This window comes from Aythya fuligula, chromosome 5, assembly GCF_009819795.1.
Source record: "Aythya fuligula isolate bAytFul2 chromosome 5, bAytFul2.pri, whole genome shotgun sequence".
NCBI lineage: Eukaryota > Metazoa > Chordata > Aves > Anseriformes > Anatidae > Aythya > Aythya fuligula.
The window spans coordinates 38,997,488-39,015,566 of record NC_045563.1 but is presented as its reverse complement, the minus strand read 5'-3'; the positions used below and the strand labels follow the sequence as shown (position 1 = coordinate 39,015,566).

Sequence of the window (18,079 nt, the reverse complement as noted above, 5' to 3'; positions counted from 1 at the left end):
TTCCTGCGTACAGTAACTATGTACAAGTCAGTTGTTATAGTGGGTAATTTTATATTACATTGGATCAGACATTCAGTAAACTGTGTTTGATTTTTAGCAAATGAATGTGTCCCTCTGTGGCACAAGCTGTAGTTTAAGGCAAAATTTATGAGGTAGTAACAGTTCCTGCTAGCTGCGGTGTTGTTTCTAAAGTAAAGCATTGGTTTCTACATCTGAAATTAAATGAAATATTTTTTGTTAGTTTTGGCTTCTGCTGATCTAGAGTGTTCTGTAAATGTTTATGGACTCTGTGCTCAGTAAATGTATTAGAATAGATGGTGATGGATGCAACAATGTTGGTTCGCTGTAATTGTGAAATGTGTGCTCAAACTATGCTGCTAGCACTTCACAGTGTGAGATGTTACATTGCCAAACCCGGGTATATTGTAAATACCTTGAATTATATAAAGAGGTGTTTGTTGCTTTATTATGTGGGATGTTTACTCTTGAAAACAACAAAAACAAAAACAAGCAAACAAAAAAACATGATTCTCATTAGAGTATGAGTTAGTACTTTTCATTTTGTGTTCAAGCTCTATAAAGCTTCCTTTAAAAAGTGTTGTGGGACTTTTGCAGTGTAAAATGATCTTGTTATTTGTATTTAACAGAATCACAGAATTGTAAGGGTGGGAAGAGATCATCGGGTCCAACCCCTCTGCCAAAGCAGGTTCCCTAGAGCAGGTTACCCAGGTAGGCGTCCAGAAAGGCCTTGAATATCTCCAGAGGAGGAGACTCCACAACCTCCCTAGGCAGCCTGTTCCAGTGCTCTGTCACTCTCACTGTGAAGTTTTTTTACATATTGGTGCAGAACGTCCTGTGAACCATTTTGTGGCCATTGCCTCTTGTCCTGTCCACACAAACCACTGAAAAGAGGTTGGCCAAATCCCTCTGTCTCCCAAACTTAAGATATTTATCAACATTGATAAGATTCCCCTCTCAGTCTTCTTCTTGAGGCTTAACAGACCCAGGTCTCTCAGCTTTTCCTCATAGGGAAGATGCTTCAGGCCCTGTATCATTTTTGTGGCCCTCTGCTGGACTTTTTCCATGAGATCCCCGTCTTTTTTGAACCAGGAATTTCTGTCCTTTTAATGAAACTTTTACTGATCCTTCAATTGATTAAGTTCAAAATTGTGAACTTTTGAAAAGAACTTTTTGGCAAAATTGAATTTTATTTATACATATATATGCATGTATGTATATATGTGTGTGTATGTATTATCAATATAGTTGTGTAAATACACATCCCTAACTAAATTTTTCAGAGATCCAGCACATGCAAATATTTATGAATATCAAATTTTCCCACAAAGGAAGCTGAGGTATCATTTTTGTCTCTGTTGCACATACACAAGGCTCCCTGTATATCCCAGATCCCCATAAAGTATAAAATAATATTAATTTTACAAAAATACAATTTATGTTTGTAGATGAAGACTTGGAAGAGTTCACAGAACTTTAAACTCTTATAGATAATTTAGTTTTAATCATACACTTTTTGTGACTACTTAGCAAAGAATGAAGAGCCTTGCAAATGATGGAAAGTCAAGACAGAATGGAAATACAGGATTTTCTTGTATAGAAGAATTCTGTTGAACTGAGGAAGGATGAAATCAAAAAGGATATAAAGAAAATACTACACAAACTGTAAATACTACAAACCTGTAAAATGCGACAGAACATATTCTGCCATTAACTTAATTCTATAATTCAGTTACTAATTATTCCACTGAACTACGCATGTTAATCAATAACTGCTGTTAATTGTTGAAAGGTATTTTGCATGTGAAGTTTTGTTCCTCATCTCAGTTGTACCCATAGTATGACCTGCATTGGGATATATGGACTGAAGGAGTCTAGATCCAGAGATAAGAACATACTTCAAGGCAAAATCCTTAATTGTGCTTCCTTATCACCCTGTAGATCATGTTCAGTTTTAGAGCTGAGACTCATGAAAAGTTTCCATCTCTACGTGAGTTCTTCTGATCATTTTATCTCCCGCAAAGGGAATTTCTAAGAAATCTGTGGCAATGCCACCATGTCATATTTGATATATTACCTATGTCAAACTAATTGAACTAATAAACCTTAAGGCAAAAGTCACTAGGGACAGTCACACATCGGAAGGAATAAAAATGGCACTGATAAGTGGTAAGTATGTTAAATCTAAATCAGAAGTCATTACAACAATTAAATAATCCAATGTCAATCTAGAAGATGGTGTTTTCTCTTAGAACACAATTATTATGGAACTGTGTACTCAGTTTGAAACTCAGAATTGAACACCTGTGGACTGTTTTCAGATTCTGGATTTTGAATAGAAATTTTTAAGTTACTTCCTTACTTACTGTAGGAAAGACAAGTCTCCAAATCACCCCTTTATTGTTTGGGATTTCTGAAATCTTCATTTTGAATGAGAATTTTTGGACGTAATTTTTTAAAAGTTCCTCTGTAATATTTAGAGGACAAGTGTGAATTGTTTGCTTTAAAAAAACAAGCAAACAAACTGAATGATACAACTTTCCTTTGGAATTAATTTTCTCTACTTTCCGTAGAGATACAAGTAATATGAAGGAGTCACTCAGGCATAGTAAAAACCAATTAGCTGTTTCCTCAGATGTACATAACAGTCAAGCTGGAGTTACCATTTGCTGTGACGTATGTATCTAGGTGTCTCTATTGAAAAGGGCTTTGCTCTAAAACTTCACACAGCTTTATCCTTTTTAATATTACAGAGGGATTTTCTTAAAAAGTAGAAAAAACAACAACTCCACATTCATTATTTTGTGCTACAGAATACTACAGATCAGAACCTTCTTCCGAATAAACCTGTGCCCTCTCAAGAACTGCTGTGAAAAATCATCACTTTTCAACATGATTCTGAAAATGGCTTCCCAGCAGTGTTTGCATATGGTGACTTCAAGGAATCCATCATATTTCAGAATGCTTCTGCATCCTCTGTATAGCCAGTGGCTTCTCCATTTGAAATGCCCTTCCAAACTTGAGCCCCAAAACATGGATACTGCATCTTTTCACTTAAATACTTGGCATTCCTTCTACCAAATCAGAAAGACACTATTTGTTTCTTATGTGGTCATCCCAAATCTCCATTGCTGACTTTTGTATCCACTAAGAAGGTTTATTCCACATACAATTGACATCTAGGTGTCATAAAAGCTTAAGCTTTGATCATTACAGTAAAATTATTGTTTTAGATTTTAACATTTACTCTGTATCTATATCTAGAAAAAAAAAAAAAAAAAAGAAAATTTGATAGCAGTGTGTTGTAAAATTAGAGGTACTCTGTGAATATTAGTTTCAGAAAGGGATGATTTTGCAATTTTTCTTCCGTCTTGATAAATGTATTTCATCAGGTTTTGGTAGGCACTGCTGGGCCCTGTATCAGACTATGAACTTCAGTCCTCATTACACTCAATAAAGCCACTGACTTTTAGACAGTAGTTACACCATTAGCTACTACATGCCATTAGTCTCTTCATGTGTTTGTTGAGGTATCAAATAAGTCAGTCTTCCTTAAAAAAATTACATTTTTGAATTCTTGAAAAGTTTTCTTCTAAATAAGTACTTCAAATCCTGGTCGCTGGTGGCTCCTGTTTCACTAGACCTCTGAAGTTTGAGTATTTTTACTAAGCTCCTGGATTACAATTAAATCTATTGCTAACACATAGAAAAGGTCATGTGGAAGTCTGAAAATTTATTATTCAGGTTACGCATATGAAAATCTGAAACAAAAGAAAGCAGTTTCTCTTGTAAAACTTGAATGATTATGAAAGAAAAATAATAACAAATCAGCATTTCTGCCAGAAAGAGGCTATCAGGCTCTCTTCTTTTGTCAGTTGATACTATTTTAGGAAAAATATTTCTTCTGCCAAGTTCTGAGTCAATTATTTTGATATTTTATGTGAGAATGTGCTTGCTTTTCCTGCAGTTTAGAGAAATACAAAGCAGCAAAGAGATGAAGAAACCTATTTTTCTGTTAGGGGACCGTAGGTTTGAAGGTGAACATACCTTCCCTTCAGGTATGGCAGGAGCTGGAAGTCAGCCATGTACCGATTGTTCTAGGCCTCCTAGAATGCTCCTCATTTTAGAAAGATACTTGACCATATATTTATATATATTATATATATATATATATATTTCTGTCAGACACTCCTGACAGAAAAACAGGACCCACCTCCTTTCTTCAAGTTTGGGCAGGAGGCAACTGCCCAGAAAAGGCAGGACAGAGAGAGACGATAGGAGGGTTATGACAGGGAGAAGAAAATAGTGGTAGGCAAAGTAGAATCCCCAGTCCTTCAGGCCGTGATTCTGCTGATTTGGTGTCAATGGGCAGCTGCTTAGCATTGTTCTGGGTATCCACTGTTTAAGGTTCAGGGATGGAGAAAAAAACGCGTTCAGTGAAGACAGCTTTTTGCCAAGGAATTACAAAGTAAAATTTAGTCCACTTTTTTTGAAGCTCCTTGTCCTTCTGTTGAAAAACTCTAGGAAAACAAACTATTGGTGAGTGGATTGGAACATTCATAACTATTTTCATCCACTACTTAATCCTAAATCCAGTTCAAGTAGTCATTTCTATCCTTACTTTGTTTAGAAGCATGCAACATACCACAGTCTGTGACTTCCATTAAAGTCCTTCTTTGAACTGTTGATCTTTCTGTCTTGTTTTTGCCTGCAGACCTGTTATTACAAGCTATTATTACATGCTAATCTAATTCCCATCCTGGAATCCAGTGTAAGCAGTGGTCTGTAGTGCTCCACTTAACTCCAGTATTGGGCAGCTGGATTTAGGCCTGAGCTGTTCATGCAGTGTATCTCCACTATTACTTACCTCCAAAACCCTCCAGGCAGGACAAGGGGTCTGCCGAGCAGGTCTTTTGCCTTTGAGGATCAGATAGAGTCTTCTGGCTTTCAGTTGTGTGCTTCCATGTTAAGATTTTTTCACAACACCTTTTTGGCAGCTGTGTGTTCTGGCTAACTTGTCAGGAATTTGGGTAAAAGCTATTGGAGACTACTAGCAGCAGTCCAGTGATTTTCTTGTATCCGTATTACAACTTCAGGTGTTCCCTGACAGTTACAGCAGAACCCACATTAAATTGACTTAATGACATAGATTCAATTCAGCTAATACCCATTGCTTCCTCTATTATGCTTTTTTTTTTTTTTTGAACACAGTTTGAGTGGGGGGAAAATCAGCTCCTGCAATAAACACATGTATGCTATATTGGCCTCACCCACATAATATATTTGCATCTTTCTGAAAACGTTGCAGTGTGTTGTAAAAAATAAAAATTTCTTTCATGACTTTTCCATTTCCCAATTAATTTCTCTTCCTAGGTAATCCTGCCAGTCTTGGTCTTCTCAAAACACAATATAATTTATTTTCTGTAAATTATTTTAATGGAAATTAAAAGATTCCACTTCTAAATTAAAAAGCAGTTTGCCTGAATTTCTGTAAGTGAAATATCTAAGCTAACATTCAAGACACTGTAAATATAATCCTGACATTTTGTGTAATGTAACACTGAAACCTCTTCAGATGTTATTCAGCTACTTCAACGATATAGAAATGTGTGAACTAACTCTAATGACTGTACAAGATCTTCAAGGTTACCAAAACTGAAATCCTTTTATTTTTGATTTTTAAACAGATGAATTCATCATGAATTTAAAGTCTCTCTCTTTGTGTTAAGATCAGACAAAAGGCAGAGTTTAAATAACGTCAAGGTTGACTGCCAAAACAACTGAAGCTAGCAAATGTGAAGTAAAGCCAACACACTGTTCTTATCTCATAGTGGTATTAAAAAGAGAAAGCTTAAGACCATTGTAGAACAGAAAGAAGCAAGCCAAAACATGATAAATAAAATGCAGTAATACTGAGGAAAAAAATGAAACAATAAATAAAAAATAGCAAAATCAACTTATTTTTTTTAAAAAAAGTGTTCACTATGTTTCTTGAGGAGAAATTCAGAGGACTTGTAAGCCTTAGATTAGTAGCTTTTAATGAGAAAGCTGATTAGTTCAAGACGCTCTAATAAGAAGGAAGAAAAGACTGTGCTAAATACTTCATTGGGCATGGGAGCATTAAAAAGTAGAGAGAAAAAGAAAAGTTAATGAATGGGAAAAGAAGCCATTGGAGATAAGGCTAACTCCAATTTCAAATATTAAAATACCTTTCACTAAAGGTAGAAAGGAAAGGTCTGATGCTGTCCTATGGTATACAATACTCTTTGATACACATTTTGCAAATGTAGGTACTTCCCTTGAAATTTCCTTCCTGCATGACTTACAAAGATGTGCAGTTAACAGTGAACATTCATACTGGAGCAAAACCTTCTGAAATGTGTGTATATCTACTACAAGACATCATATCATGGATTTCATATCTAAATCCTCTGAAGGCTAAAATTCTATAAAATGGGTCATTTAAATCTTTTGTTAGAGGCCTCAGTTTCAGTCAGACACCTCTATTCTTACTTATGTGGTTGGTAGTTATCTGTAAGTTTTCAGTGCAATCCTGGACAATATGGTATCATAAAGGCCTTGCAAAGTCCCAAATTCATTTTCGTAATCCAGCTGATTACTTTTTCAATCAGTGTGATTTTACTTCAGTCACTTGACAAAGAATCCATGTTCCTTTCAAAGGACCCATGGCTCACCTACAGTTCTTCCTTCTGACATGGACAAGATTTGGTTGCATACAACAGGCTGTGGTCAATGGGTTTAACCATCATCCATGCAAACTTGCACAAATGTTTCTTGTTGCAGTCCTTCTGCCAGTATATCACATTCCTACGGTTTAGATTTGCGCCAGCACATGCGTCGTACCACCAGCCTCCCCCGGGAATGCCATTGTGTTCTAATTTGGCACAATTCTGAAAGTAATTGTCATTGTCTCTGTCCTTGGTGGTGAACTTCTGGTTGTCATGGAGGTAAGCTTCTGTGTCCAGGGTCAGAGCATCAGTTGCGTTGCCTTTGTATAGGCCAACCCTGATTCGGTATTGAGACTTCTCATCTTCAATAAGGAATGGTTCATACTGTCCCCATTTAATTTCAGCATTTAGGTCTACAAGTTTAACTCCAAGTACATATTGCACAGAGCTTCCTGTTAACTGATGCATATATTCGTTTCCTAACCAGTGGTTGTCATGAACAGAGCCAAATCCGTATTTGTAATCCTGCCAGGTCCTATCAAAGTCGACAGTACTATTGGCTGTAATGTGCTGAATTACTGTCCAGCCACCATCCTGCATATTACAAGAGACAACAATTGGGTCTTCCTTTGGTTGGATGATGTAAAGACCATCTCTGCAATTTCCTTTGGAGCGCTGAAAAATTTCAAAACAATCCCTTGGATAGTCTAAGTAGAAAAAAAAATAGAATTTTAAAGTAAATTTCTGTTTAATTAGTAAATTTTATATATTGAACTCTGTTCTTTACAGTGAGTGCATGATCGCCTTGATTTGTCTGGAAATGGTCTCAGGCCGACTTCAGACCAGCTGGTGGGCATCTACTTGGCTAAAGGTGCATGATTTGAAGGCAGAACATGCAGGAAAATTTCAGGAATTCAAATAAGGTTTTATTATCCTGTTGTAATACGGAAGTGTGGTTTTGCATTTATGATGGAAATACGGTTAAAAAAATGTATGTACAGACTGTTCCTTTTCCTCCTAAGTTTCTCCAGTTTGAATAGTCAGCAAGTTACTAATTCCATATGCCTTGTGCTAGATCACTATGTCTAATAACTAGAGATAGATTTATTTGTTGAGGGTAAAGCTAATTTCTCTTTAACTGATTTATGCTTCAGGTATCTGTACCATCGTTGCATTAAATTCCTATCAATATGCCATGCACTGATAAAAAGGGAAGCTATCAAAGCAGTTATTGCTAATACAAAACTTACAAATATCTGTGAGTATTCTTGGCAACAGTTCTTGTCACTCAATCTCCACATTGATCTTACCACTGATTTGCAGATAAAGCTACAGTACCATGCAGTGCTGAACAATGACATCAGGAAAATAGGTGAAAGTGTTTTTTCCATTATACCACCTATCCAGCAGATTCAGAGGTGATACGAACAGCATATAAGGTTTAGGGTGACCCTCTTTATTGGTCTGAAATATATATGTAATGTATTTTTAAATGTAAGTTGCTTATACGGTAACTTTTACTATAGTATAATAGCAAGCAGCTCTAAGACTAAGACATGATGCTGTATGATTTAGAATTGACTGAGATTTCTAAGAACCAGAACATAATTTACTGTAAAACACACTTATGTATGTATGAATTCATGTACAGAGAAATTCTTTCTTAAAGTAGGATGTTATTCAGTGTCTATTCTATTACTCAGAAACATGGTTGTAGTCACTCACTTCATCAAAGAGTTGAAAGGCACATCATTATGTCACTATACTAAGGAATACTTCTAATTTATATTTAACAGAGAATATGTAATTTGTATTTAACAAAGACATAATAGCTTTAATAACTCTACCAGAATACTTCCTACAGACCACCTGTTATATAGTATAACAGTTTTTCAGACACAGGAACTCCAAAGTCCTGTCCTGGCAATAACCAATAGGAATTTAGGTACCTCACTTAGAAATTAAGTTTTGTTTTGTTTTTAAACAAATTGTTCTTCTGGGAAGCTGGGATAATTCGGGGAAAGTGTGGCAAAATGTCCTAACTTCTTTTACAAAGTCATAAAACAACTAAGTAAAAATATTTCCAAAGATAAAATTTTAAAATACAAACTTGGAAAACAACTCTTTTCCTTGTGCGAATCATTGGCTGGAGAGCCCTTTGTGATTGTTTTACTGAACACATTCTCATTCCCTGGTTATACGTCATAATGTACTGTGAGGACAACTGTACTTTTAGTGAGCTTTTACTTTGTTAGGGTAATTCCTGTTAGGATAACAAGTTCTGATATTATTTAATGTAAGATATATCTTCCATTCCTTAGTTGTTTTATTAGCTTTTAATCTGCAAATTCATCTCCTAGAATGTGAATAAAATTTGCACGCAGTATTGCAGATGGCCATTATGGTGCCACTGATTCATCCCAAGTCTTTTTAGAAATATCTCTGATGTAGGATTAAATTTGCAGCTCTTAGTTTTCTTTAATTTAAATTTTAGTCTATTTGGATCTTTGTAAGTGGTAAATCCTCACTCGCAGTAAAATCTGGAATTTTGTACTTTATTTTTCATCCCATTGGTCTTGCTCAAGAACATCCTTTTTTTTTTTTCCTGTGCAATATTCTGACTGTATTGACATTTCTCTAACATCATGTTATCATTAAATTTTATCAGCGTATTCCTATTTTGTTTCAGTATAGGTAATAATAATACTGAAAAATTCACTTACAAGCAAACACTTCCAGTCTCCCCTTGACTTTACTGTTTACTTTTCTATGGACGTCATTGCCCTTTTTCAGTTTCTACTGAAATGACAGTGTACTACTATCTTCTCTGATTTAATTTTATTATATTAAGTATTGTACCATAGGTTTTGTAAAAGTCCAGCTGGCCTAAACCTGTTAAAATACTATTATTCATAGTATCCTTATTGTATTAAATATAGCCTTTTATATTTTATGTTCAGAAGTTTGCTGGTGCTTTTAAGCCACTCAGCAGTTTTACATAAGTATATAAGCTTTCTGTGGTCTTACTTTTAGGCCTTTCATTGCCTAATAGCATCTCCAGCCTGGAATAAAATACTTAATTTCAATACTATCTGCAAGAAATTATCAAATATCCTGATGACAGAAGAACTTTGTACATGATTCTGGGCCCTCATTTTTAAAGCATTCAACTGGTAGACAGACCTGATCCTGCAAGTTTATACAGAATGATGATTTAAGTATATCGTGGTGTTCAGGCCAGTAATGTATACAGTAACACTTGTATTTTCTTACTGAATATTATTAATGCAAAACAGAACAGCTTCTGTTAACATATTGGAAAAAAAACAACACACTTTGGCTGGCTGTTTACGGGATTCACTTGAAAAGTGAATGTTATAGATGCTCAAATGCCATCAGTCAAGGATGAAAATGAACCAACCTCAGTACTCCTTTTGGCTGCATTTTATGTGGGATCTACTCATGTAAATGCATTAGAAAACTTACCATATTGGACCTCACAAGCTAGATGGGCAGAGCAATGTCTCAGTTCAAAGTATCAATGAGATCTAGGTCCTGAGGTGTTAGATATAATCAAAATATGATGGTTAAAAGAATAAATCTTTAATTGTCTCAAAATATTTTAGATGAATATTTTAAACAGTTAATTTCTCTTGAATTAGGCAGCAGCCGAGCAAGGGCTTTAAAGAATATGGATTTTGTGGCAGGACATGTTAATATTTCAAAGTATCATTGCAGAGCAAGCTTTCAAGTATGTTGAAAATGTTCCAAAAAAGCAATAAAGTAAAACACAGCATGCATCCATTTCACTCACTTTCTTCATGAGTACCTTTTTCATCGACGTTAGCCAGTCTCCCATAGCCTCTTTGATGGAGAAGGTGGGCATTAGCCAAGACCACTGCCTCTTTGGTCATCACTGACACAGTGAAATGAAAAAGCAAGAACAGAACAAATCCCACTGAACTCTTCAGCAGCATCTTCTGAGTCAGTCTTCCTGCAGCAATGCAGAGCTTTCCACAGACTGGAACTAAAAATGGAAAGATTTATGACTTCTAGTTTGAAAGTCCTGAAGGAGAAATAGATTGAAACACCTGTTTTCCATACAGTGAGCCTCGGTAAAAAATGGCTTCTTCCGTCTTTCACTGCCATCTCCCTCCCCTGATGTTTTACACTCTACTTCCAGCTGATGTGCAGCCCACTGCTGTGTCACTTAGCCATATTCACTTCTGTTACCTTGTGCCTTGATGGGCAGTGAAATACAACCTAATTTTGTATGACAAAAGGTCATAGAAAATAACGTAAAGACAAAACTTAAAAACACATTTATCAGAATTAAAGTTTGGTCATTCCCGAAGTCCAGACTATATGGAAAGAGAGACGTTAACGGACCATCTAGCACAAACAGGAACACTGGCTCTGCTGACTATCTGTCTATACTTCAAACAGTGCTCAAAATCATGGCTTCCTAGTACTGTGAGTATTTCTATGTGCTGGAGAATGTACTTCTGCAATTCTGGACTACGCTCTGGATGAATTTTTATCTGTAGCTTTAAATAGGTTACAGGCTTAACCCAGACTGAAGGGGGGGGGGGGAATCAAAACACTTTTGAGCCTCATTTTGTCCTCTTTTTTTGTGTTACATGTCTAGTAACTCTCTATCCAACATAGAAAGGCTCTTGATTAGGCTCTTACTGTATTAAATCATGGAGTCCTCATCCCAGCAAAGCTCAGTCTGATGGAAGAGGAATTTCAGTATCAATGACAGCTCACACTGAATCAGGATAACATATGTTTCCCATACTCTCAAAGGACACTTTAACTTAGAACCTAGCCAAACCCTTCTGATGAAAGCAGAATACACATGTAAGAAGCAGCTCTTTGGTCAGTGCTTATTTCCTGCCAGCATCAGCACAGCTGACATAGACCCACTCCCTTCTCCACAGTGTTTTACAATGCAACAGAGCCACATTCCTTATGAATCTGATTCAGTAGAAGATCCAACAGTTTTCTAGAGTGCAGAATTATAAAGCACATATTTATTTAAATGTTTGAGATAAATCATTGAAATAAAAGTCAGGCTTAAGAATTAATTTTTATACCTACTATATAGAAACCCAGTGAAACAGAATTTTCTACTCTAAAACTATTCAATAATAATTCTGATTTACTATTAAAATACAGTTTGTTATTACATCCAAAGCGGACCATTTGATATCATAATAAACTGGAAAATTCCCTTCCATGAAACTCAACACATGGTTCCCCCTACAGCACTTAAATTCTGCTGTGTTTGCATTTCCCACTGTCATGTAACCCTTTCACTGAAAGCTTCTATCATTATTATTAAAAAATGACTACAAATCAAAACCTAACCTACAAGCATTACTTAGCTTTAGGAAATCTGTATTTGGATCTGGAGTTTCTGTTTTACCTGTTTTTTTCCTTTTGTATTTTTGAGTGAGTCAGTCTTTTTTCTTCCCCCACATTTACACTACACATTGAAATGATTTACAGATCCATTTAATTCCAGAATAGAAGTTGGTTTTATAAGTTATTAAGAAAGAAACTGAGGAAAACAGCACTAGGCAGGCACCTTACCTCTTTCAGTGAAGCTTAGCAAAGACAGAAGTGCACACAAATGCATGAGCTCATTCTCTACAGTTGTACTTTGCCTGCTACTCAAGTCCAGGTGAATAAATCAGCTCCAACACACTATCTCAAATGCAGAAGGGCAGCAAAACTGTATCTTCAATATTGCACATTGTGCTTACTCTGGTGGACTTTGGTCTGGCATATTCCACTTGCAAGTAAGTATATATGAACCATAAAGTACAAAGTTCTTCCATAAGGATTAAAGTAATACTGTAACTGTAATTAATTTCTGAGTAATAAATAGACATAGTAATGGATAAAAGGCTTTAGTTCAGAACATTACTTATGTTGCTTATACACATAACAGGTAGTTGTTGACATTTACTATGTCATTTTACACAGGTAAATTAACCAGATGCTATACTGCTAGTCATATTTACAAATTACATAAAGAAAACTTGATTTTTAAGTATTAGGAAGAAACTGACCCTTAACCACGTTTTTGCTTCAGGCTTATTCACATTAAAACATGCAGTAGCATCTCAGAGCTTTAAAAAGTGAAGAAGATGGAAAAAAAAAAAAAAAAAGCAGAACTGGTTGGTTAATAGGTTAGTATTTTAGTTTATTTGGATTAACAAGAGTTGATTAATGTTCATTCAGGTCAAAACGTGAACGAATTAGATGAATTAGTTGTTGTTATATATTCTTGTACCTGAAAGTTGCATTGTCTATTTGGATGACGACTAATCTAGCATTTATAATTTTCAAGATGAATCAACACTTTTTGGTGCTCCTTGATCTATCCTGCAACCCAGTTTGAACGCTTCTTGTATCCCTAAAAAATTAAATGCAATTAAATCTTAAGGAGCATTTAAGTCCCATGCATCCTCTACTTGAGGATTTGTTCTGTGCATGATTTCTGTTCAATAATTCATCCTCAGTGAAAGCACAACATATGAGGATTTGCATTTCATATGCAATTAATAGAAATAAAAGAAAACAAACAGTCCATAGAAATACTTCTGTGCCTTTGAACAACTTTTGACTCTGAGTTGCTTTGCAACCCTAGCTAAATGCACTTTTGTATCTTCAGACAGGAATAACAACAAAAAAAGTGTCTGCAGTTATTTTCACTTGTTCTTGAACTTCCAAGCTGGTAATGGCACGTGCAATATGTGTTTTGTCCAACAAAGCAGGAACCAGATCTTAAACTGCTAAGACACATTGCATTTAAAACTATTTTCAACACAGCCTATAAATCCCTTTTTACATATTCATTATTTGTCAGATGAACCATTATTTTGGAAACGAACCAAGGCATCTATCCTTGAATGAATGTAAAACAAAACAAGAAAACAAAACAAGAAAAAAAAAAAAAGCTTTCCTCTTAGAAACATTTGACTTTACAAGTGTTCATATTTTTTTCAGACTTCTTTATGAAAATATATTTCTTTATTCTGAAGTAAAAACTAAAATGTTTTCTCTAACTAACATGTTTTTCATGTCTTCCTGTTGAACCATAGAATAAATTCTAAAGGAGTAGAAACTTATCTGAATCGATTTGCTTTTAACAAAAACAATGAATTAGAACGTAACTTGAAGAATACATCCAAATCCATCATCGAGTTGATAGTCGGGTTCATACTGTTCATTATCTTTATCAGTGAACTAGATGATCTGACAGCACACAGCCTAAGAAAAATTGGGGATGATGCTAACATAATAGATGGTAGAACTTCAGTCCAGAGGAACAATGATAGACTTCAAAGTGGCCAACAAAAAAAAAACAGGAAGAACAAAGTTCTATGCAGAGTGGTGCAAGCCTAATTACCAGTAAGAACTGATAACTCACTACTTGAGTAGGAGTCTTGCACCACATGAAAGACCAAGGAACTACACTCAACACCTAGTGTCTGTGAACCAGCATGCTCTCATCCTGAATAAGGCAAACCATGAGTCACAGTATAAGCAGCATAAAAGACAAAGGAAAATTATTATCCCTCTCTACCCCTGGAATAGAAAGCCCATGCCTGGAATACTGTGTCCAGTTCATAAGAAATGCTTGGAAACTGGAGAGGATCCAGCGAAGGGTACCAAGATGGTCAAGGGCCAAGAATACAACCTACAACAAGAGGTTTAAAGAGCTGGGCTTGTTTAGCCAGACAATGAAGACACTAAGGAATTACCCAGTAGTAGGTTACAAAGGAGATTCATATTGGTCATTTAGGAAACCTTGATCATCAGGAGGAGCGCAGCACAGGAACAGCTTTCTCAGACAGGTTGTGAAGTCTCCAAGCTTAGAAGTTTTTAAGACTGGCTAGACACAGCATGACAGACCTAAGCTAGTGTTGCTGATGATCCCAGTCAAAGTGAAGTTGACTAGAGACCATCAGAAGTTCCCAGCAACCAGTATTTCTGTGATCAATTGTCTGGACTTCAGTGATAATAAACAGTAGAAACATCCAGCATTTCAGGTTTGATCCAACTTTGGCACATCACAAAATATTATTCAAACTCAGTCATACATTAAACACTTATCTAAGTATCAGTCAACTTCTCTTTTGGGATAATTTCTACTATTACTACAGACGTTTAGTAAATTCAGTAAGATGAAATTCTTGTTGTCAACACACCAATTTTACCTCAGATATCTGATCAAAACCAAACAACAATAATAAAAAAACCCTGAACAGCTAAATTAACAGTATGTAACAAAACATACTTTATTCAACAATTTTAGCTGAATGTCAGCCAAAAGATTTTTAGCAAGCAATGCATTGATCTTTGATTTGAATCAATTAGCTGTATTGTTTAAAATGTTGTAGCCTAACCTTGTAATATAGGAGTCTAAAAATGATTTTCTCATCTGGGGCAAGAAGCAGCTGGGAGCATTGTCATGGCAACCATTTCATTTCCAGAGAGATTCTGACTTCTGTTGCTCTCTAGCAACCTTACAACTGAAGTAGCATAGCCTGGGGAAAAAAGAAAAAAAAAGGAGGAGCTTTTCATATAGAGAAATATACCATCACAGTAAATGATTGGGAAGACTACAAAAGGAATGCTTCAGAATGTAATTCAGGCTTTAAATAAAGGAAATTCTCAATTTGATGAGCCCAGAAAAAAAAAAAAAATATATATATATATATATATACACACACACACAGGGGTTTGATTGATGAGAAGCTTGACATGAGCTGGCAACATGCACTTGCATCCTGGGCTGCATCAAAAAAAGCATGGCCAGCAGGTCAAGGGAGGTGATTCTCTCCTTCTACTCTGTCCTCCTGAGACCCCACCTGGAGCACTGCTTCAGCATGAGGGCATGGAAGTATTAGAACGAGTCCAGAGGAGGGCCACAAAGATGATCAAGGGGCTGGAGCACCTCTCCTGCGAAGATATGCTGAGGGAGTTGGTGTTGTACAGCTTGAAGAATCTGGGTAGACCTTATCGGCCTTCCAGGGCCTAAAGGTGTCCTGGAGGAAAGCTGGGGAGGGACTTTTTTGTCAGGGAGTGCAGTGATAGGACAAGGGCTAATGGCTTTAAGCTAAAAGAGGGTAGATTTAGATTAGGCATTAGAAAGAAATTCTTTACTCAGAGGGTGGTGAGGCACTGGAGGAGGTTGCCCAGAGAAGTTGTGGATGCCCCATCCCTGGAGGTGCTCAAGGCCAGGCTGGATGGGCTTTGGGCAGCCTGGTCTGGTGGGAGGTGTCCTGCCCATGGCATGGGGGTGGAAGTGGGTGGTCTTTAAGGTCCCTTCCAACCCAAAGCATTCTGTGATTTTATACCACATTAATGACTCCACAGTCACCTTCATGGATGCGCAGTCTCTCCTGGAATTATTGCAGATTTCACTTGCCTCAAACCAACTACATGACATAATTAATGAAGGACTGCATGCAAGTTTCTTGTAATAGGGATTTAAGAATGGCAGAATTTTTCAGGTGCGTTTCTTTCCCATGTAATACTAATACAGTGGGCTGAAACCAGATTACTTTCATGATATTTAAATGGCATGATATTTCATGCCATTTTTAGTGAATCCAGGCCAGGCCCACAGGGCTTTTTCCTTTTTTTTTTTTTTTCCCCCTAATAGGAAAAACTCTAAATTTATTTTGTTAATATTTTCAGCAAACTGTGGCTGACACTGTATCTTCCTGATACTTTCCTCGGGATACACTTAAGTGTTTGAAAAAAAAAAACTATGATAAAATAAGCTTCAGACACCTTACAAAGAAATCACAGCAATTTGATTGCATCTTTCCAGGACAAATGACCTCTCCCCCACCAGCTGGCTACCTGGTGATAGAAATAATTGGCTGCTACCACTGAAGCACTTGAAAGCATAAGTGATGTATACAATTACTTCTGCCAGCATCAGCTGAATAGAATTTGCTACACAATTTAAACATGACCCTTGTGCTCATAAAAATGAAGGGCAAATGCAAGTGAAAAACCTCTGTGTAAATACTACATGAAGAGAAACAGCAGGAAAACAAACCGAACCAAAAGAGTATCAACACTACAATTCAAATCCAAAAATGATGAGAGGATTACACGATGTTTCTCAAAGAATATTTGCCAGCCATCTCTAGATTCAAATGACTTCTTACGTCAGGGGCCCTTGCAATGCTACAAGCAGAAATTATTTTCATGAAAGAACCACCTGAATACTTCAATCACATACACTGTGGTTCAATTCTCTGAATGTTGTTGATAAATATGACAATGGATGCTGCACATATTCCACTGTTAGTCTTAATAACTGCTCCACCTCTCATCCGAGGTCCTCCTCTTTGTATAACAGTATTTAGTGCTGAAAAAAAAAAATGTAACCTCTTTAGAAGGCTTAATCTTGATCCCAAACTTCTTTGGGCATTCCTCATTCTCAAGGTTTTCAACTATGATAGTCAAGAAATTAGATTTTTATTACTGCAGCTCATACATTTCCCACCTGCCAAACTGAAGCAATCTGATCTACACCTGTGAATAATCAAGAAATTGATCCACACCAGTGAAAAATAAAGAAAAACAGGAAATGAAATGCTCCTTCCCACTCCCCAAAATTAGTAAGAATGTTCAAAATTTTATTTCGTTCTGATTCCATGAATGGGAAATGTTACTGAGTATTTAACAGGATTCTCCTTGCATCTGCATGATGTGTGTCCTACAGATCAGCGGAGTTTGGATGTCCTGTTCTCCCTTCTCCAACTCAATGCTACACCTGCATATATCAGAGAGCAAAAGAGAAGATTTTTAAAAAGAAACCAGAGAGCTTCTGAGAACATTCTAATGTTTTAAACTGAAAATACTGCTTGAAAAGTCTTTTTACTCTTTCTTGGACTGTTTTCAACAAATTTCACATTTTAATATTACTTTTTAATGTTTGTATTCAGTTTTAAAGAATCTGTTCAAAATCCAATTTTGGTCAAAAAATACCACGAAAAGCTTTCTTTCTGTTGCATATTCACTACTATTTGCCCTTGACTGAATGACAATCTTTAATTAATTTTTATTCCTATCAGCCATGCAGAACCAAATACCTAATAAAAATGAGCTCAACTGTAATCTGTTTTGTGCATCATCAATAAAAGAGCTAACTAGCTAAGTTCCACTTACAGAGAAAATTATGTTGTCATTAAATCTTCAAAACTTTACAGGAAACAAAGCACTGCACAAGGCTCACCGTCAGCATAATTTCAAGGAATAATGTGGTTTTAAAAGTAGACAGGTTTTTTCCTGAAGAATCTTAAATATTTCTTATGATATATGATTCAGGATTC

The 18,079-nt window shown here is 36.1% G+C and overlaps 1 protein-coding gene across 1 annotated transcript; it reads right to left on the bottom strand.

The window, feature by feature from the left end:
* Positions 1-6,010: 6,010 nt before the first annotated feature.
* LOC116489999 (fibrinogen-like protein 1-like protein) lies at positions 6,011-10,717 on the bottom strand. The gene is made up of 2 exons (XM_032188821.1): positions 10,537-10,717; positions 6,011-7,414 (listed from the first exon to the last, which is right to left on the bottom strand). Exons 1-2 carry the CDS (start codon positions 10,682-10,684, stop codon positions 6,714-6,716), a joined length of 849 nt encoding a protein of 282 aa, XP_032044712.1. The 5' UTR covers positions 10,685-10,717; the 3' UTR covers positions 6,011-6,713.
* Positions 10,718-18,079: the final 7,362 nt, after the last annotated feature.

Coding starts and splice junctions, on each gene's coding strand:
- LOC116489999 (XM_032188821.1), bottom strand. CDS start 10,684: ATGCTGCTGAAGAGTTCAGTGGGATTTGTTCTGTTCTTGCTTTTTCAT. Junction 7,415..10,536: donor GGCTAACGTCGATGAAAAAG/GTACTCATGAAG, acceptor TTTTCTACTTAG/ACTATCCAAGGGATTGTTTT.